This window comes from Malaya genurostris, chromosome 2, assembly GCF_030247185.1.
Source record: "Malaya genurostris strain Urasoe2022 chromosome 2, Malgen_1.1, whole genome shotgun sequence".
Classification (NCBI taxonomy): Eukaryota; Metazoa; Arthropoda; class Insecta; order Diptera; family Culicidae; genus Malaya; species Malaya genurostris.
This window is the reverse complement of record NC_080571.1, coordinates 1,396,974-1,420,043: the sequence shown is the minus strand read 5'-3', so window position 1 is coordinate 1,420,043 and position 23,070 is coordinate 1,396,974. Positions and strand designations below refer to the sequence as shown.

General features: G+C 36.8%; 1 protein-coding gene across 1 annotated transcript in view; it reads right to left on the bottom strand.

The window, feature by feature from the left end:
* LOC131432731 (adipokinetic hormone/corazonin-related peptide receptor variant I-like) overlaps window positions 1-23,070 on the bottom strand; it is a 328,522-nt gene that overhangs the window by 9,428 nt on the left and 296,024 nt on the right. The window contains exon 7 of the mRNA XM_058599210.1: window positions 16,556-16,696. Within this exon, the coding sequence (XP_058455193.1) occupies window positions 16,556-16,696 (141 nt within the window). The remainder of the gene's footprint in view (window positions 1-16,555; window positions 16,697-23,070) is intronic.

The window sequence follows — 23,070 nt, the reverse complement described above, 5'->3', positions numbered from 1 at the left end:
GTGCACATCGTGCAAATTTACGTCTCTATAGATGCACATAAAAGGAGTGTCGTAATTTACTTAAATTTATAATTCAACGCATGTTACGACAAGTCGTGCGGTTAACTTTACAGTTCATTTAGTTGAAGTTTACATCGATACAGACACATTGTGTCATCACCGAAGAAATTACAACATGCGTATATTTATTTTCTTCCAACAGTATGTGTATGTGAAACTGCTAACCTTTTTGGAACGTCGCTGTTCACGCAAATTCATCGAAATTAAAAAATAAAAATACTGAGGGAGACGGCCGCGACTTGAACCGAGAATCATTGGATCACAAAGTACGTCCGTTAATCTACTGAGCCACATAAGTAGGTACACATCTGCCTGACTGGTGAGTGGTGCATATAAATCCAGTCCAATCCACCATTAAGTTATCCGTCATTTGACTAATTAAGTTTCTATGAATTGCATCATCTGAGGGATTGAGGTCACCTGTAAATCTCAAATTTTTTGGAGTGTAGTTATGAATTGTATCGTTTGTAGGATTATGTCATCTGTGAAATCCAAATTTCTTTCTGTGTTGCTGATGCATAAATAAACTGTTTTGTTTTCTTTCAAAAAGCAAAAAAAAAATAATTTTGAGAAAAACCACATTATAATATGTGAGAATATGATTGATATGAGAAAGACATCATTACACTACTAGGTAGATTAAAAAAGGTTTTTCTATTTTTTCAATAAATATTTTCAATATTCTCAATCGATTTGTTACAACTCTATTTTGAAAATCAGTCTCGAGTCTAACTGGTCCTTCCGTCCGGGCGAAAGAAATGGATTGCCCTACTGAAGATATGTGCATAGTTTCATCAAAATCGGAACAAGACGATCCTGATTTTACTACCTTTAATTTGTTGATTTCGGGAAGTGCTCAACTTGTCTCAATGCTTTTGATAAATTAGTAGTAAACTGTCATGGATGAATCTGACTTCATTGGTGTCGTCGCAATAGAAACACAATAAACTTTCTTCATTACAATGCATTGGTGAAGTAAAATAACAATTAAATTTTTGACCCAATTTCTGAGCAAGTTTCAGAAAGCCTTCAAATTTTGCCATTGGTAAACTCGAAATAGCAATTACGCGTCGCTATAACGGCAGTATTGAACTATTTTCGAATTACTTTTTATGCGGTATTGCCTCTTAGAGTCGAAGCAAAGATATTGTATTGGATTTATACCTTATGATCAAAAAAGAACCGGAATTTTCATTTTAAAATTCCCGCGCTTGTCAAATCGGTAAACTTTTATTCTCTCAACGTTGGCAACACTTTTATACACATTCTGTTAAATTTTGATGCATATTGTACGATTAGTTTTTGTTTGGCGTCTATACGAAGAAGTTGAAAAATTTTCGTGTGGCGATTTTTATAATGGATGAAAATTTAGAACAACGTGCGTGCATCAAATTTTGTCTTGCAAATGAATTTAAGTGTTCCGAAACGTTGAAAATGTTAGAAAAGGCCTTTGGTGAATCGTGTATAGGAAAACCATAGGCATACTAGTGGTATAAACGGTTCAAGGTGGTCGTACAAGCTTGGATCATGATGAGATCCCTGGCCGCCCAACAACATTTGTTACTGAAGAAAACATTGAATCGGCGAAGCAAATCGTGTTGCAAAATCGTTCTGTACCGATTAGAGAGATTGCTGTGTTGTTGGGCATCTCTTATGGATCAGCCGAACACATTTTAACTGATGTTTTGGGGTTTGAAATGCGTCGCTTCTCGGATGGTGCCAAAATAGCTGAATTTCATTCAAAAACAGCGTTGGTTGTGTCGCAGTTTTTGGCCAAAAACTCAAGCAATATCATCAACCAAGCACCGTACTCTCCAGATATGGCCCCGTGTGACTTTTTCCTCTTCCCCGGACTCAAATTGTCATTGCGGGGAATGCGTTTTGAGACCATAGAGACCATAAAAAAAAATTCGCTGCGTGAACTAAAGGCCATACCTTCGGCGGCCTATAAAACTTGTATGGAAAATCGGATCAAGCGTTGGCATGCATGTATTGCCGCAGGAGGAGAGTACTTTGAAGGCGATAATAAAAAAATTTATTAAAAATTGAAATTTTGCGTTTTTTAATAAAATTCCGGTTCTTTTTTGATCATGAGGTACAATGGCATCGGTAAAATAACACGAAGACTCCACTAATGAGATGACCATTGGTTTCTACGGGGTGGCCACTGCACGCACTCCATCTAACGGCTGTTTCACGATGAATAATCTATGAGTAGGCTTCGCTTCTTCGCTGAAAATTTACGGTACATCCAGAAAGTATATATAAGTGTATACTGGGGTCTTTTTTTCGCGTTTTTTGTGGTTTATTTTTACGCGAATATTCGAAGTTACGCGGTTTTTTACGAGGATTTCCGAAGTTACGTCCTTTTTTTTGGGCGGTTTTTTTTACGCGGTACGTATTTCAATTTATGTAGGCTTAAAAAACGTACTTGGTTACACTTAAACATATCGAAAATAAGAAGTTATTTTTCAAACTTATTCTCACCCAGGTGCACTTCAAGATAAGTAAAGAGATGGAAATCTGTAGAAGCCTGGTCGGGGGAATACGGGGGGGCTGTACAAAACGTTCCATCCAAAAGAGTTCAGGAGTTTGTTTGTGGCGTTGGCCGTGTGAGCTGTGGTATTTATTCTGAATCTCTCTTTTCTATTGTTTTAGAGTCTCACATTTCACATTTTTCACCAGAGATGCTACTGCATCAATAGTTTTCAACGCTCTAACTTCGGATTGGTTTCTTTGCGAAGGGAAGGGATCAGACTAAAGCGCATATGAGATTACTAGTGAACTTACTTCCCAAACGTGCTTCGTATTTAGAAATGATGGTGAAAACATACATCGGACTGAAAGAAAACACTACGTCGGCAGAAGACGATATTGTGGCGATTGCAAAATTCCTGTACTTGAACTCTGTTGACCGCCGATAATCGACTCAGTAGATGAATACAGAAGCGTTGTGTAGGAAAAATATCGCATGTAAACAAAAACAAACGAAAAATTCATATGTAGGCTTGTGTTGTCGAGAAGCTGACAAGAGTATGCGATCATTTGTTTTCATCGATGGAATATAAACCATTTGGATTTGTCACGTTCGCATTGCTATAATTCTATTTTTATGTAACAATCCAAAACAATCTAAATCAAAATATTTACCTTAATATGATTGCGATCGGTTGTCTAGTAATCAATGAAATTGTGTGGGATTTTCCCGTGAAATGAAATGAATTTCCCTATTCCCTCTCGCATGGCGGTGAAAGTTATTGTGGCACCTAGATCGGATGTGGATGTCGTCGCTTGATGGAAAATATAACTTCATTTATTTATTCATTCATCACGACATCAACGTAAACAATCAGTTGCAATTAATTTATGTTCGTATGAATAAATATTGCCTGTTCAATTTCCTCTAGCTATTGAGTACAATAGAAAACTGCTCTACAATTTTCCTTCCACCATGATGAACATGAGACAGCATAAATTTTCAATAAACAAGCTGTAGATTATACTTTCGATGCTCCGGTGAAGCGCTTTGCGGATTCAGTTCAGGTACATGGTATTGAAATATAAAACTCTCACTCTTCACAACAGAAACAAAACACCTCCTCGGAGTTCGATCCGATATTTATCGGACCTGAGCTGCCAACCGTTGAAAAGTTTTCCTCTGCTCCATAAAACGACGTTCCCACAAAATTGGTCATGCTGGTTGGGATTGTGTGTGTGTGTATGGGAGCGTTGTTCACTTTTTGTTGTCTTCGAAATTGGGACAGTCACAACAATATGTTTTCATCTCCGCATCGATCAACACCCCTCGGGGCCAGTTTGTTCTGTTCGAATAAGGTGAATGTCACGCACGACTTGAAACTTATGAATTTTGAATATTTTCGAAACGATGATTCTGCATCACGACAATGCGTGGGGAATTATTTTGCATAGCTTAGCCGACGACATTTAGCTGAGGTTGAACGCTTTTGGGTAATGATTTCACCTAACCACAGCCACAAAATTCTACTACCTTCATAGACAGGAGTCGTAGCAGTGAGGGAATGCGGGGTAAAGCGGTGAGTTGTCGGTAATTTACGAATAACACTGCGCCATCTATCATAGACAGTGTGGATTTTGTTGAATTATATAATTGTGGAAAGTTAACTAATTGTGGAAAGTTAATTATATAATTGTAGAAAGTTAACTGCATTATAGAATTGTGGAAAGCTAACCAAAAGAGTCAAAAGAGTTAGGGACCTCTAACGCCTGTCGCATTTGATTCGGACTCAAAAAATACTTTTTTCTCATCTTTATGTAATCTAAAACTCACTAAAAAAATCCAGTGTCTACTCTGCTCTGCTCTTGAGGCAAAACATGGCATTTTAGTTTACAGTATGAAATATTGACATATTATAGAACTTCGTTCCGATTTTATGTTTTACTATTAGTTTACCGGTATAAAGAAAAGCTACAATTTTGTTGATGAATAAATTTTATTCGATAATATATACGAAAACTTCGTTGACAATCAGGGTCTCCACTATGCCCCGCATTCCCATATCAGAATAAGAGGATGTAAACGAGCGTGTGCGTGAAATAACAATTGATTCACGTGTCACTTACGTAAGCTGACAGATAAATCAGGTGGATTTATGATTATTCTCGTAGCGTTCGAGTAATCCGGAACCGGAATGGGTACATGGTTTCCTAAAATAGCGTTCGAAAAGGAGAAGATCTTGTATCTTGAATTGTACAATTATTGCTTTGTGATAATGGTCTTGTCAAATACCAATATTTCCGTCAAATTTTCGCGAAGACACGATTTCAAATATGCGGTACACAGTCAAGGTGTCAGGTGTTAAATTTATTACTTTTTTTCAAGATCGTAAACACGTCTACGGAAACTTTAAACTTTACTGTACCAAACCTGAAATGCACAATTACAACTATTGAAGATCACTGATCAATTGATCTTAAAAAGATCAGATCATTAGTGATCTTAATTGTAAAAAATCACAAGTGATCTTCTTTGGCAGCGATCTCGATTGGACGATTTTTTAATCTTGCTTTTCCAGCCCAGGTTCTAATAACATTCACGATCTTATAGAATCTGAATGTAAAAATAAAAGACAACGGACGGACTTCCCTTCTGTTGATTCTATGCCGTCTGACAAATTTTTTTGGGATTCTTTCTGAATCCGATTGTAGCGACATAGAAGACAATTTTTCAAAAATTCCCAAAATGGACGCTTGTCGTTCTGGGAAGAAACATCAATCTATGCCACCAGTGACGGTGATGATTTCCGACTTCAAAGCATTCCGTACTGAGCTTTCTACTTTTCTCCCGGAAGTAAAAGTCTCATTTCAAATCGGACGAAGAGGAGAATGTCGAGTCTTGGTTGATGGATTGGAAGATTACGAATGTCTTATTCGATATTTGTCCGAGAAACTTCATAAATTTTATTCATATGATATAAAATCAGACAGACCCTTCAAGGCTGTCTTGAAAGGTTTATCAAATGATCAAAGTATTGATGAAATTAAAAATGAACAAATAGAATTGCTTGGTTTTGCTCCTTCCCAAGTAATACTTATGAAAAAAAGAGCGAATGGTACTTCTAAACCATGCTCTGGAATTTCCTATGAACTTTACCTAACTCCAATCGAAGTGATGTAAACAATTCCCACATTAAAATTCATTGGGAACATTATAAACGGCATAATCGTATTGCAAACTTAACGCAATGTCGTCTTTGCCAAGGTTCCGGCCATGGAACCAAAAATTGTCATATGGATATACGGTGTTTGAATTGTGGTAAATCTCATTCGAAAGACGTTTGTTCAATGAATGAAACCACTGATAAATTTACATGTTCAAATTGCGATGGAAATCATAAATCCAATTATTTTTTAAATGCCCCGTCAGGGAAAAAATTTTAAACGCTCGTTCGCTTAGACAACAAGTCAAATCAACGACCTTAAATTTACAGAACATACCAGAAAATCACAAAACCGTTACAAATGCCACGCCTAATTCTTCTAAGGCACTTATTTCTTCGAATTTAAAACAAAAAACAGGTACGCCTGCCAATTCGTCTTCTAACGAAAACAATTTTTTAACAGGTAGATCGACATCGTCATCATCTTCTTCTAATGACAGTTACGCTTGTGTAACAGGTAGAAATCTACCACTGAATTCTTCTAATGCAAATAATCAAAACACAGGAACGGCTTTCAGTTCATCTCCTAACGAAAACAATTTATTAGTAGGTAGATCGGCCAAATCATCTTCTTCTAATGGCAGTTTGGCAGCATGTGAATCATTACATTACCGAAGCTATAAATCTTTCAGTTCCCAAAGCTCAAACTAAATTAATTTCTCCTATCATCGATGACAATCTTCAACTGCTCATTCGGTTGAAGAAAGTTCGTCGAAGACAATATCAACGTTCTCGTGATCCTGCTATGAAAAACATAGTTGAGGATTTACAAAAAGAAATTAAACATAGATTTACTCATAGAAGTTGAACAAATTAAACCATATTCTAAACCTTTCTGGAAACGTTCTTAAGAAACCTCAGAAACCAATTTCTGCTCTCAAGGAAGGAAATCAAATACTTCTTACAAATGGCGAAAAAGCTCAAAAACTTGCTCAGCAGTTCGAGAGTGTCCACAATTTTAATTTGAACGTTGTGAGTCCTATTGAAAATGAATTCTCACTGAAATATGATCATATTTCAACCCAAGTGTTATCACAAGATGACATTATTGAGACGAATTTTGATGAAATTGAATCAATTATTAGGAAACTCAAAAACATGAAGGCTCCTGGTAATGATGGAATTTTTAATATTCTTTTTAAAAATCTTCCCGATGTTGCCTTGAGACTTCTGGTTAAAATTTTCAACAAGTGTTTTTCATTAGCTTACATCCCAAAAAGATGGAAAAACGCTAAAGTAATTCCTATCCTGAAACCTGATAAAAACCCAGCAGAAACATCAAGTTATCGACCAATTAGCTTACTTTCTTCTATCAGTAAACTTTTTGAAAAAATTATCTTGTTGAGAATGATGACTCATATAAATGAGAATTCAATTTTTTTACCCGAGCAGTTTGGATTTCGTCATGAACATTCAACTACTCATCAACTTGTCAGAGTAACGAACATGATAAAATCAAATAAATCTTCTGGGTTATCAACTGGAGTTGCTCTTCTAGACATAGAAAAAGCATTCGACAGTGTTTGGCACAAAGGTTTAATAGCAAAAATGTCTGATTTCCAGTTTCCTATTTATTTGATCAAAATGATTCAAAATTATTTAATTGATCGTACTCTTCAGGTTAGCTATCAGAATTGTAAATCTGAATTGCTACCCGTACGAGCCGGTGTTCCGCAGGGTTCGAGTGTAGCTCCAATCTTGTATAATATTTTCACTTCTGATCTTCCAAATCTACCCGTTGGTTGTCAGAAATCGCTATTCTGTGACGACACAAGTCTGTTAGCCACAGGTAGAAATCTAAGAGTGATCTGCAGTCGCCTACGAAGAAGTTTCAATATTTTCAGTTATTATCTGTCAAAATGGAAAATTAAACCAAATGCAGCAAAAACGCAATTAATTATCTTTCCTCATAACGATGTATTTAACGATTTTGTGTCCAGTTCTCTAGATAATTCACTTGGAGTGCCTCAAGGCAGTGTCCTAGGACCAATTTCATTTATTATGTATATTATTGATATGAAACGAGTTTTACGGTTTTGTGATATCAATTTATTTGCTGACGACACGGTTCTGTTTATTGCATCTAAGGATTATAATGAAGCTGTTGCACACTTAAACGAAGACCTACATTCTCTAGCACGTTGGTTAAAATTCAAGCAATTGAAATTGAATGTCGCAAAAACGAAATACATGGTTATTTCTTCTGCGAGCACTAGACATGATGCTAACGTTGAAATTGATGGTGAGATTATTGAACGCGTTAGAGAGATGAAGTACCTTGGAGTCGTAATTGATGAAAAGTTAACATTCAAATCTCACATTAATAACGTAATCAGGAAGATTGCCAAAAAGAACGGAGTATTGTGTCGTTTGAAAAATGATTTAACGATCAGTAGTAAAATTCTTCTGTATAAATCAATCATTTCACCACACATTGACTTCTGTCCATCCATTCTGTTTCTTGCTAATAGTACACAAATCATGCAATTACAGCGACTGCAAAATAAAGTCATGCGATTGATACTTAAATGTAATAGATACACTTCCTCTACTTTTCTGCTGAGTGCATTACAATGGCTTTCGGTCAAACAAAGAATTTATTACTTAACAATGGTGTTAATTTTTAAATTAATATATGGTATGCTGCCTCGATATTTGTGTGATCGAGTTGAAAGAGGAAGTGATTTACATAGATATAATACCAGAAATGCATCAGATGTAAGAACATCAAACTTTCTATTAGGCAGATCACAGAATTCGCTACTGTACAAAGGAATAATTTTTTTCAATTCGATGCCCAGACAAATTAAACGTGCTACAACTCTAAATGAGTTCAAACAATTATGTATTTCACATGTAAAATCTGTCTTATGAACCGATTTTAAAATATATATTATAATTTCATTTCTTTAAAATTATGTAAAATGAAGAAGAATGTATTTTGACTTATCACTATTTTTGTAGATGTTAGAAGTTATTATGATCTGTATGATGATGATGGATTTTTTTTTGTTATTTGTATTTTAGAGTTGATATAGATAAAAAGTAAATGAGTTGTCTACAAAAGTTTGAGCCCGCGCGCGTAAAGCAGTTAAAGACAATCTAGAAATGGAATAATGCTGAATTAAGAGATGTTATTGTTTGAGACCAATTATGATTTTCTTGAGTTATGCTGGGATCTACAGTTGTTGATGAAATTGAGCTTGGCTCTGCTCATTCGCAGTCTCGTTATTCCATCGTAGCTGGTGGTGATAACGATGAACTGGTCCGGCGGGAAGGGCCTGGTGAATTATTGTCTGATACTGTTCGAGATATTGGGTTCGATTCCTAATTTGTTCAAGGATCTACCCGAGTTGGAAATTTTCTTGATCAACCCTGGATAGTAATTGTAATATATAATGTAGTATAGTAATTTCTTTTTGTTCAGCTGCTCTATCGAAGGAATATCTATGCCTGCTAAGTTAACCAGCTCGTTTCAATTTTTGATTACTGGTTAAAGCATGTAATAATATTAATTATCACTTAGATAACTCGTTCAGCTCACACCTTTGTAGGGGTATGAGGTGGGACCATCATCATCATCATCATAAGCCAAGAGCTTCTTTTCTTAAACCAAACGATAGTCACATTCTAAAATTGAATGGCTTGGAATTGACATGGTCTGATCAAGCTAACGGTATGGTTTAACGTATGACAAAAACTCACTTTCAAGGATCACATTGAAGGAATCCAGGGAAAGTGTAATAAATATATTAAATGTTTATATCCTCTTATAAACAGAAATTCTAAGCTCTGTCTATAAAACAAATTATCAATTTATAAACAAATTTTCAGACCAGCCATGCTTTATGCAGTACCAATTTGGTCAAGTTGTTGTTCCACCAGGAATAAAATGCTTCAAAGGATCCAGAATGAAATTCTGAAAATGATTTTGAAGCGTCCTCCCTGGTTTAGTACAAATGAGTTACACAGACTCACAAATATAGAACCATTAGATGTAATGTCACATAATATTATAAGCAAATTCCGACAAAAATCGATGCAATCTTCAATTGAATCGATTCGCTCTCTGTATTAGTTAGTAAGTTAGTATATAAGTTCCTTTTCCCCATTACACAATGCAAGTAGGTTTAGAATTTTCCCTACACAAAAAATCTCAGAATTGCGGAAGCAAATAATGTCCTCATGGTAATAACCAAATCATATATATAATAGGGCTGAAAAGTCACCATTTGTGGCTGAACACTCAATTTAAATTTTAATAATTTAATTTTAACTCATATTCCAATAAATAGTTATTTAAAAAAAACTGTCTCCGGCTTTTGACAGCATTCAAAACAACATATTTTTCAACTACTTGAATATATGCAAATCAAAAACCATATTGGTTGAATCAAAAAGAAATAAGCTGAATCAACTGTCGCAAAGATCCAAAACTGCGATATCGCAATTTTATGATCGGAGGGTTCTCCGTATAGATATGAATAACAAACAAAGAACAACATAATAACAAATTTTGCCATGTTGTTTCTTCGCTGTCATAGCTATACTTGATATTTCATTGAAGAAATAAAGAAATTGTACAATATCTGATTAACATCAAAATTAGTTATTGTATATTATTGCGTAATTGATGAGGTGTTCTAATTTCATTAAGTACAATTAAACTAAGGAGTGTATCGATAAGTAGTTAGCAACATTCAAACAGTTATTACTCTGAAATGGCTTAATTTTTTGCAGCGTAATTTGCGGTGACATGTTTGTTTACATGTCAATAACAGCTGCGCAATCAATTGGTTTCGGTACGGTTTATCGTTTCAATGATGAGTCGAATTGATCCGGAAACGCGAAAGAAAATTCTTCACACTTGGTGCTCAGAAAGTGGTGTCACGTACAACGAAATTGCAAAACGGATGAAAGTGCACCACACCAGTGTCAAAAATATTATCGAGAAATTCGGTAAGACCCTTTCCATGAAGGATTTGCCCCGATCCGGTAGGAAAACTGATCCCAGCTAGCCCGGCCGGGACTTAAAAGTGGTTTAGTACATCAGGAAAAACCCATCGGCGTCGACGCGGGATTTGGCCAAGCAGTTCAACACCAGCATCGGGATGATTCAACGGATCAAAGTTCGGAACTCCCTGAAAACGTACAAGAAACAGATGGTGCCGAAAAAGTCCCTGGTTATACGAAATCGGTGTACCAGGACCTGGACGACGCTGACACCACGGTGGCGATGGAAAAGTTTGGGCAGAAGGTGTTGGTCTGGCAAGCAATTTGTACCTGTGGTTTGCGGTCGTCGATTTTCTTCACGAAGGGCACAATTAACGCCAAGGTGTACGAGGAAGAATGTTTGAAGAAGAGAATGCTGCCACTGTACAGAAAGCATAAGGCTCCTCCTCTCTTCTGGCCGGGTTTGGCTTCAGTCCACTACGCCAACTCCGTTCTACAGTGGTTGTCAAAAAATAATGTACAATTCGTGGAAAAGGACATCAACTCACCGAACTGCCCGGATCTTCGGCCAATTGAAAGGTATTGGGCAATTGTCAAGCGGCACTTTCGGAAGGATGGTACAGTGTCTCAAAACAAACAGGAGTTAAAAAAAACTGGACAGCTGCCACCAGGAAAGTCACAAAAGTAACTGTGCAGAATTTAATGAAGAATGTAAAGTCCAAAGTGCGAGCAGTTCACAGAAACTAGGATTTTATTCAATATATTCCAGTGAAATGCATAAAAATGTAATTTTTCTACAATGTATCGAAAACTGATATCAAAAATTTTTTTTTTCGTTTTTTTATTCAATAATCAATGTTGCTAACTACTTTTAGATACACTCCTTAGTATATCGAATCACTGAAAGATTCGCTTTGTTCTTGCTTTCATATTACAATGTAAGAATATTTTTATTTTGTTACTGTTTCTTCATGCAGACTTTTGTATGATTTTTTTTATATTTTCACTATTATTTCAAACTAAATAATGTTAATTTCTACCGTTGAGATATCTGATTTTTGATAATAAAATTTGCTATTAATTTGCAAATCGTCTTAGACTCGTCAGTGCAGAGCAGTTCAAATTGAACTGCTTCGTGCATACTTAAGCAGCTCAACTTCAATTTGAACTGCTCTGCACTGAAGAGTCTAAGATTAAACGTAAACAAAATTAAAAACGGTTTTGTGTCCTAAGCACAAACATAGGCTAACCAAAATGACATTTCTGAATGTTTGAAAGATTAAATACAGTTTTCTTCAGTACAGTAGTTTAGCTCGATTTGTTTTTAGCACAGTTCCTCAATTTTTGACAGAAAAAAAACGATTATTGGTGCAGAAAATATGTGAAGCGATAAAAAAGGTATCACCACAGTGCTAGATGGATTAGGAACGTTTTTCAATGACTCTTTGAACCGCGTTTAGTAAAGCTGTGATTTAGTTTCAGTACAGTGGTCTGTTTTAATTCCATCCATCGAGAACCAAAAACAAAATTCTCATCTGGAAAAACTCTCACATGATAGGAACCATTCTGTGTGCCAAACGAATATAATTTCTTGCTGTTTTTGCTTTTTTGGTGGACGTTTGTGTTTCATTCAGTTAATACCTGAACCTCGTGTTATTTCGTGTAGGTCGTTACCACATGAATTGTCTCGGTTACAACAGTGACGCCCTTATTTCAAACATTACCTTTTTTAATAAAACCGTTTTGCTGTGCCCTTCTGGCTATCCTTTTTTCCTCTTTATAGTTTTTATCTATACGAAAATGATACTAAACTGGAAGAAGTGGGCGCCCGTTAGAAACTTGCTTTGCAAGTTTAACCAGCCAAAACAAGAGTTTTCATTTAGGAATGCAGCCATCGGAAACATCTGACTAAATTTTTCCTGTGACGAAGGGTTCAACAATTGTTTTGATCGCCTTTCGCACCGCCTACTTGGGATCGATTTTCCAAAGCCCGTGAGAGGGCAACAAAATCATTCAGACCGGAGAGTTGAAGTTTTAACTAAATATCAATCAATATTCTGGGTGTATAAAACAACGAAATTCTTTTGTCCGTCCACACTGTAGTTGATGTAGATGTGGGAAAATGAATATTCAATTGATTTAGTGACATGATGCTAGCCCAAGCTCAACGCAAATTCCCTTCTCTTATTTCAAGGGCTAGATCCCAAATCACGATGACTGACATATACTACTGGCTTTTCCAGCGAATCTGAGCACGCACAGAGATATTCTTTCTGCCTGATGGCAGCATCAAAGCCTGGAAGGACGATAAAAATATATCCGCTGGAAGCAATTTTTACGTGACTAAATGATATCTTCTTTTCGACTCGTATTTAGTTGCACCGGTCTGGTGTCCACGCACATTCATTCTCAATAGAAAAAAAATGCTACGTAATGTTTCTCTGTCTACGCAAAGTTTACATTACTTTGATTAGTAGAATGATCGGTGAACAGGATTCTTTATAGTCTGTATAGCGTTTGATAAAGTTTGAATCACGATTCAACTGAGATGACCATTTATAAGGTGGGGGGGGGGGGCACAAAACCAGACCCCAACGTTTTCCTTTTCGTTGTTTGTTACTTTGGGGAGGTTTAACAGTAACAAAAGGGCGGATTTTTTTCCACTTTTCACTTTGAACAATCACCAAAAATTAAAAAAAATTAAAAAAAAAATCAAACTGATACGTTGGGGTCTAGAAAAACTTTTACTCTAACTATGCTGCTTTGATTTGTTCACTTCTGATTAGTCTGCGCTGAGATACAGTGGACACCGTAAATCATGATTTTCAAGAAGCGTTCTCAAAAACACCTCTTCACCGACTTATTTCTCAATATTTTTCCAATAGCACCACGTTTGTCTAAAATATCGGCTCTTTCATTGCCTGGAATGGAGCAATGAGCCGGGACCCAAACTATTGTGATTTGATAATTATTGTTCAATATGTCGTAAAGGAGCGGACATAAGTGACATAAGCCTTGCGGTAGACCCATGTAGCTAATTCTGAATGTTGCCAAATAGTCACGTGAAAAATGCATGCGTTTCTCTGACAAAAGGTTGTGCAAATAATTATTTATAACCGGTGGAAGTCCATGCTGGTGGAGCTTGTCTGAAAGAACATCAATGGAAACTGAATCAAAAGCTCCTTTTATGTTAAAAAATACAGATGCCATTTGTTGTTTTTGAGTAAAGCAATTTGGATATCATACGAAAGCAATGCAGGGCGTAGTAGAATAATTTTTTCGAACAATTTTCTGATGCAGGACAACATTGCAATGGGTCTATATGAGTTGTGATTGGAAGCTGGTTTCTCCGGCTTTTGAATGGCGATAACTTTCACTTGCCTCTAGTCAGGTGGAACAATGTTTTTCACAAGAAACTTGTTGAACAATTCCAACAAACGTCTTTATGCAAGGTCGGGCAGATTCTTCACCAAGCTGAGATTAATTCTGTCCAACTCAGGAGCGTTATTGTTACAAGACATGAGTGCTATGGAAAATTCCATCATTGAAAAGGGGCAATCAATGGAATCATCATTTGGAGAAGTCTCCCTAATAATGCTATGCGTAGGAACAGAATCTGGACAAACTTTCCTCGCAAAGTCAAATATCCATCGATTCGAGTATTCCTCATTCTCATTTCCTACGTTACGATTCCTCATTCGTCTGGCCGTATTCCAAAGAGTTGACAAACCTTCGACAAAATGTCTCCAACAGCTACATTTCTTGGCCCGAAGTATGCTCTTATACTTGCTTTCTAAAGTTAAGAATGTTTCCAAATTCTGAGGAGTTTCTCCTCCTCGTTTTAAAAACGGCTTGAAAGCATTTTGTTTCGCGTGTTTAGCCTCTGAGCACCCTTTGTCCCACCAAGGGTGTGGAGGCCTTCTGTTAGACGATGGACCAAGAAATCGTTTGATTTGGGCTTGTTCTGCGGCCTCCAGAACAAACGAGGAAGTTATATTCTTCAAGTAGGGAGAGCTCTTCCATTGAGTTCAAGGTACTTGAGATACTTCTTTGGTATTTAATCCAGTCAACATTTTTTATCAAATCATATGGAATATTACCTGAATTAGCAATGCCTTTGTTACTGAATCAATTTAAATGAATCAAGTTTTGGCATGATGCTTCGACAATTCCACTGCAAGACAGTGATTGGATCATTTGCGGCGGAAGAAAAATTATCCATCAAATGATACAAAACCTGAGAGAATGGCCATTGAGCTGATAACTGTTTCAAAAAACTTCTAGCTATTGGAAGGAATAAAAATCATATTATTGAATTAAATGTTCGACACATGTTATTTATTATTTTATTATGTGTGTCCAGGGATGGATCGTTGTTTCGATGATGAGGCTTCAAACTTCGTAATTAATTAATTCTTAGTATAAGTAGAATTATACTGAACATTGAGAACTAACAGTGAAATCTTTCATAGTTTAGTTTCCTCATTTAAATGCGATACTAGGAAAAAAGATTCCCTACTAATGTCCATGTATGTCAACGGTAATATCCTTCATAACTAGAAGAAGCAACTGTTTATTTCTTATTTTTCGAATGTTTCCAATGTACGGATCGAACAGCAGGAAAGGTGGAGCACTGAAACGATGCTCAATAACGAAAACGCAGCACAAAAGCTTAACTTCTGCGACATAGACAAGTTTGCACATTGTTTCTAATCCATTTCAATAACAAACAGTATGTCATGCGTATAACGTAATCCGAGTGTGGACAGTTCAGTTTTAATTTTATTATACTTTCGTTAAAACGTGTTATTTTCTGATAGTGTGAACATAGTACAATGTTGCCTTTCTCAATACTGACTGAATGAGAAATTCATGCAACCTTCATTTAGGAATTGTTTACTACTGTTTCCGGTAGAACAGTAGCTTTTAAAAGCTTAAAACTAACAATACCTACATTTTGGAACAGTTTTTAGTATTGTTTAACAAAGCTTTCATGTTCTTTACATCGTCTCCTTAAATGATAGTTTGAAAATTTTAACACTCATGGATCTATATTTCTAGAACCAGAAGTCGGATTCGAATAAACATGCATAAAAACATTCTATAAGATTTTAAAATTCATCGGTCAAAAATCTCTATTGAAAAATTGAAACGTTCCGTTTTTTCAGAGATTGCTTCCCGAGATGCGGAGGCCGGTATAGCCAAAGCCATTTTACCGTCAACTTGAAACATTTTCCAATACAGATTCATCATGTTTTTCATCGTAACGTTAGATGACATTTTAAAATTTGCCGTTTCATTCCGGAACCGGAAGTTGTATCCGAATAAAATTTCGTAGCAATCTATGAAACTATAAGACCATTTATTTGAGCCTAAGCTAATGAAAATCTGTTTAACATTTTTAGCAACGCGTTCGCCATTAGTTGATTTATTTTGAAAAGCTCTACTGAGCTTGAAATCGCTACAGATAGAGAGCTGTGTGGGAAATGGATCGGAATAATTGTTCCGTAGCGCGAGTAAGGATTCATTATACATGGAATATTTTCCACAGACCATAGAATTACACCTAATAAGCAATGTACTAATGATGGATTGATCTCATGATGCATAATTGAGCTACTCGTACATCATAATAGTACTGGGAACCAAAGGAAACAATTTTGAATTTCACTGCGATTGCAAACTGCGATGATCTGATGCCGTATATCCACTCGTTTTAAGGTTATCATCAACGCAGACAGGTCCATTCGAAAGCAACATACCCAGTAGAAACACTATACCTAAGTAGATCTAGCAAACACTTACCGAGACAAACCAATAAATCCACTCTAATCACGACTTACCGGACTGTCCAATCAACATTCCGCCATTGAGACTGAGCTGATTCAGTTTGATGCTTCGTTCTCGCTCGTACATTAACTCGTCCTTGTTGTCTCGTCCAGTCAGCCGGTCCGAATGAGGTCCCGCAATACCGGATACGGCATCTATGAAACGAAAAACGGAAGCAAAATACCGTTTACTAGGAATAGGGAGAATATGCTGGTCTGTTTCTGTAATAAACCCATAAGAGTTTGTCTGAGATTAGGTGAATCGGTGATAGACGATTTTTATTGTGACGATTCTCAAGCTATAAGATTCATTGACTTTGAATCTTGAATTGTCTTGAAATGTTTACTTCTCATATGCTTGAACATTTGTTAACAATCTAAGACTATCTGTGCAATACTTTACTCATTAGTTTTCATTGCAGTGACCTTAACCCTGTCTGAAATTTGTCAAGGAAAAAATTCAATAAACTATCGTCCTGGAAAAGAAAACGAAACCTTCGAAAGCATGCTGGAAAACCATGCAGCTAAACTGTGCCCTCATCACAACTTGGCACGCAGCGACCTACATTAGTAACTGGTAGTCGTAACATATTCTCCGGCGACAATTGCACATCCATCAACTTCAGCACTTTAACATGGCAATAGTAGGGTAAGGTGGTCCCATTCCGACCCGTAGTCCCATCCCGACAGTCTGATGCTTTTAGCCCACATGCCACCACTATTTTTTTTAAAGCTGATATATTACCGACAATTTTGTGGTATTACGGTGGTTTTGACATTATATTTTGGAGCTGGAGCAAAATCGCGTAAACAGCGTAAATCACAAACAAGTCAAAGGTAGTTTTTTTCGAGTCCTTACTGCCTTGACAATGAAATGTAGTTTTGCGTTTATTCATCTTGCATCGTTCTGAGTGAACGGCTAATCATTTTTCGAAAATAGGCGAGGTGACCCGAAACCGAACACAAAAGGGCGGTCACTCACCAATGTGTCTTTGAGTGACAATTTACGATTGATTCCCAAAACCATTTTAATATCGGACGCCAAGTTCCAAAGAACCGAGGAAATGGTAAAAGAAAAACACGACAGAATTAATGCGAAAGAAGACAAATGAAGAAAATCGAGACAAAAACTAGTAGTAACAGATCGACTGAAAAGTTCGTATCGTTTCTATGAGAGGGCGCCACTAGAATTAAATCCATACCATTTTCAGTTAGTACCAACCTTCAAAAGATACGTGTATAAATTTGACAGCTGTCTGATTATTAGTTTGTGAGATATTGCATTTTGAATGAAGCTACTTTTGTTATTTTGAAATAAATGAAAAAAAAAGGAATTTCGTGTGTTGATGAAACACTACTTTCTGATGAAAAAAAGTGCCACCGATACCAAAAAATAGCTTGATGAGTGTTATCCAGACTCTGCACCGGGCGAAGCAACAATTCGTAAGGGGTTTGCAAAATTTCGTACTGGTCATATGAGCACCGAAGACGATGAACGCAGTGGACGTCCAAAAGAGGCTGTTACCGATGAAAACGTGAAAAAAATCCACAAAATGATTTTCAATGATCGTAAAGTTAAGTTGATCGAGATAGCTCACACCCTAAAGATATCAAAGGAACGTGTTGGACATATTATTCACGAATATTTGGATATGAGAAAGCTTTGTGCAAAATGGGTGCCGCGTGAGCTCACAATCGATCAAAAACAACAACGTATTGATGATTCTGAGCAGTGTTTGGAGCTGTTATATCGAAATAAAACCGATTTTTTTCGTCGATATATAACAATGGACGAAATATGGCTCCATCCCTTCTGGAGTCCAATCGACAATCAGCTGAGTGGACTGCACGCGATGAACCGAACCCAAAGCGTGGAAAGACTCAACAATCGGCCGGTAAGGTTATGGCGTCTGTATTTTGGGATTCGTATGGTATAATTTTCATCGACTACCTTGAAAAGGGAAAAACCATCAACAGTGACTATTATATAGCGTTATTAGAGCGTTTGAAGGACAAAATTTCAAAAAAAAACGGCCTCATTTGAATAAGAAAAAAGTTTTGTTTCATCAAGACAATGCACCGTGTCACAAGTCGATGAAAACCATGCTGAAATTGAACGAATTGGGCTTCGAATTGCTCCCTCATCCACCGTGTTCTCCAGATTTGGCCCCCAGTGACTTTTTCCTGTTCTCAGAATGAGAATGCTCGCTGGTAAAAAATTTAGAAGCGATGAAGAGGTAATCGCTGAAACTGAGCCCTATTTTGAGGCAAAGGACAAATCGTACTACAAAAATGGTATCGAAAAGTTGGAAGATCGCTATAATCGCTGTATCGCCTCTGATGGCAATTATGTTGAATAAAAAAAACGAATTTTGGCAAAAAAATGTGTGTTTCTATTAAACGATACGAACTTTTCAGCCAAACTGTTATAAAAAGAGAAACAAAAAAAAAAAAGATGAAAATGGAAAGAAGCAGCAAGATAAACAACAGAAAAACAAGAAAACATATATTAAGCATTGAAAAAGATCCCGTTAATCCGCAATTGGCAGTAAGTAGAAGTAGAACAAATTTGATACACTCCTTATATTGAAAATTAGCTATCCACAAATTTTCCATTCAAATTATGATAAAAAACGATATTGTATTCAAACTAAAAATGGATCCTTTATTGTACGAGGTTAAACTTGAGCATAATGAAAACCGGATGAAATTCAAGTTATTCATTCACGAATTTTCGAACTTTTGATTGAACGCTCTTCATCAAGTTCCGGACAAGTGTTGCATCGCATTTTTTGGACGCTTGAGCCCAAATTTTTTTTGAACTCCTGAATGTTCCTAGCTGCCTTACCAGTCTTCTTGAAGACCACCTTCACGATTGCCCAGTATCGTTCGATGGGTCGAAGCTGAGGGCAATTTGGTGGATTGATATTTTTCTCAACGAAATTTATACCCTTTTCCGCATGCCAATTGAGAGTGGTTTAGGCATAGTGAGCTGACGCTAAATCCAGCCAAAACAGTGGAGGCGTACTATGCTTCTTATATATAAGCATCAATCTCTTCTGGAAACACTCAGATCAATAGATATCTGCATTTATAGTTCCGGTAGTGATAAAAATGGTCGACTTAAAACCACAGGAACATATTGTTCGCCATACCAGTGCCTTTCGGCCGAATTTCTCCACTTGAATCGACCTGTCCGCGTCGCTCACATACTCCCCAACGACGACAGTAAAGTATTGTGGACCTGGAAGGGTGTCTGAGTCCTCCTTTACATAAGTCTCATCGTCCATCAAAACGCATGCATCCGGACACTGCAAAGAACGCGAATACAGTTTCCGGGCCCTTGTTGCTGCATGTTTCTTCGGTTCTATACTTTGTTTCGAGATTTTCTGCTTCTTGAAGATGTTCATGTGATTTCGCCTCTCGATATGCTGGATCATTCCGACACTCGTTCCTGCTTTTTTGGCCAAATCACGTAGTGACATTGATTTGTTCTTCATGATTAGAGATACCACTTTCTGGTCCAGTTTCGGGTTGGAAGAAACGGTTTTTCCTGGTAGCTTACCCAAAGAATAGTGTTCCACAAACTTATTATTGAGGATTTTAACACTGGCTTGATGAATTCTAAACCGCTTCGCCAATTTTCGCATAGTAATAACCTTCTTCCTTATCAATACGCGACATTTTGAAAACGCAGAATTTCAACCGCACAAACAAGTAAACAAACGAAAGTTTACAGCCAAACGCACAGCATGCTGTGATCTGAACATAAAAAACCATTACAAATACATGCGTACAACACAAATGTATCTGAAAATGCTTTTGACGATTTTGAGACAACACGATCACCAAACGTTGCTTTGGCGTGGCTCATTTGTTTTTCAATTCGATTATAGAGGTTATAGACATTAATACCATTTGCCTCACTGACCCTATGCGCGGGGTTGAGAATCGAACCCTGGCATGAATTATTCCATCACGCTATACCCTTTCTCTTAATGTAACACATGGATCAATAAGTCCCGAGACTCAAGCAGAGATGGCGCAGCAGAGATTGTTTTTTAATGGGTAAAAACACCGTGCAAGCGAAACAATGGAATGAAAAATGTTATCCGGACTCTTGTCCATCAAAAGCAACGATTTGTCGGTGGTTCGCCGAGTTTAAACGTGGTCGTACCGACACAAATGACGCGGAACGCTCGGGTAGACCTGTGGAAGCCGTTACACCGGAAAATGTGAGTGAAGTGACAAAAATTATAATGAAAGATCGTAAAGTGAAGCTCCGTGAGATTGCTGAGATGACACAGATATCATATGGAAGTGTATTTACTATCCTTCATTAAAAAATGAGCATGAAAAAGGTTTTTTCCAAGTGGGTGCCGCGATTGCTTTCGATGGAACAAAAACAGCAACGAGTCGATGATTCAGAAAGCAGTTTATCGAAAAAAAAAAACGTTGGAACCATTGTATCACCCTAAAAGGTGATTATGTTGATGTATAGAAAAAAATTTGGCAAGAAAAATGTTGTTTTCATTGTTAGTCTCGGGACTTATTGATCCATGTGTTAGTACTTCAAAATTATGCAGTATATGGTACGCTGGTAATTCTGAGTATTTTATGCCGAATGATAAGCATACACCAAAATGTTCTGAGCCTGTTCAGGAATCAGAACTAATTGGCTCAAGTGTCACGTTCCCCTAGTTATTTGGAGATTTGTGGATCAGCTAGTGAAATTTGAAAGACCAAACAAGAAGTGAGGAGCGAGAAGGAAAGGATGACTTAATGTTAAGTGCGCTAATCGCAAATGTCTAGCATTTTACTCAAATTCATCGGAAAATTGACCTGACGTATTTGAATTGAAGATTATCTCGGGTTGGCGGTTCAATGCGTAACGTGCTGGTTTTACAAGCCAGTTGTGTCTGTTCAGGTTCCGATCTGGAAGGATTCTTAGCGTCAGAAAGATCGTAGCACTAACCATGCAGATGTTTTGTGAGTTGAAATTTTTCTATGAAGTTCATTAAAACAAATAAAAACAATTTCTACAAAAGGAATTTAATACTAAGGTTATTTGATAATAATTGAAATTAGTACCAAATATGCTAACCTACAGTGAAAATTCTTTCTCGGTAAACAAATAAAGCAATTTACAATCACCGACTTTTCCTTTCGAACACTGCTGAGTTTATAACGACTTCGGTAAGCTTTGCACATCCATCAATCGACACTGTCGAGTTTCAGAATGTTTTGAAGTTTCGAAAGATAATTTTTTCCCCAGGTTTATGAGCCACACAAAACGAACGACCGAACCGTTATTTGCATTTCACTGTCCTGTACAAACTTTTCAGCATTTTATGCTTTTAGCATATCAAACCCGAATATGGTATCAGGTGGGAGGCAACCTGTGAATTCCAAGTGTTTTTTTTGCTGAGCTTTGCAACTTATTCCAGTACATAGCTATCGCAATGTGTCTTTGCGGAGACGAGTTCTCGTATAATGAGCTAGACACAGGTGGGACAAACGTAGTGATTTAAATATTCTTTCAGCAATCTGCGACGTATGATAAACACGTGAACTTTTTCGATCTAGTTTTCATTGAGTCGAAGTATGTTGGCCATTGTACCGTGCCACCTAATGTCGTTTTCGCTTGATACCAAACCTAACCTAGTTTCCTGTCAGCTGTCAAACCGTTTGTTTGAAGCTAGTTTCGAACCTAGCTTTAACGTTGTTGAACTGAAAATCGAGTCAGTTTCGAACCTGGTTGTTATATCCCCGTTACTAAGTGCGAAATCAATATAGTTTCGTGAAAAGTGTTTGTTTGATGAAATTACCCTAGGTCAGTTTCAGTTTTCTCAAGCAAAAACGACATAAGAATTGTTCATAAAGTTTTGGTTACGAATGCCATCAAAAACCCAGATATCTCAGTGTTTTATTGCTTGAGAAAACTGGAACTGACCCTGAGTAGTTTGATCAAACAAACAATTTTCACGAAACGTAGAAACGTGGGTGTGCAAAATCCGATAGAAGAATCCGAAACTGAGTCGAAAAATGATTCAATGACGTTAAAATTGGCTTCTAACAAACGGTTTGACTGCTGTTAGGATGGAAGCTGGGTTAGGTTTGGTATCAAGTGAAAACGACGTACATTTTTGTTCTTATTAATAGGGTATTTAAATGAAGAATGGCAAAATAGTTTTGAAATCGTGTATAACATTTTTTAACGCATTTTCGCGATAAACGGTTGAAAATTCTTTCGCATTCTGTGACTGCAATGGCACACATAAGGAAGTTTGGTCTTGATACCGATAATATTCATTACCATAACAAAAATGAAATGTTATCGGGATTTTGAACGTACGATTGTCGGTGTTATAGCAAAGGAAATCTGTGATCAGTGATGAAAAACAAATATTGTAACAGTTTCCAAAAAATCTTATTCAGTTTTTTTGTATGAATCCAGTACGCACTGTTGGTATGTATCAAATTGATACATAAAAATAATTAAACAAAATCGAAAACTGCGCCTTAAGGAC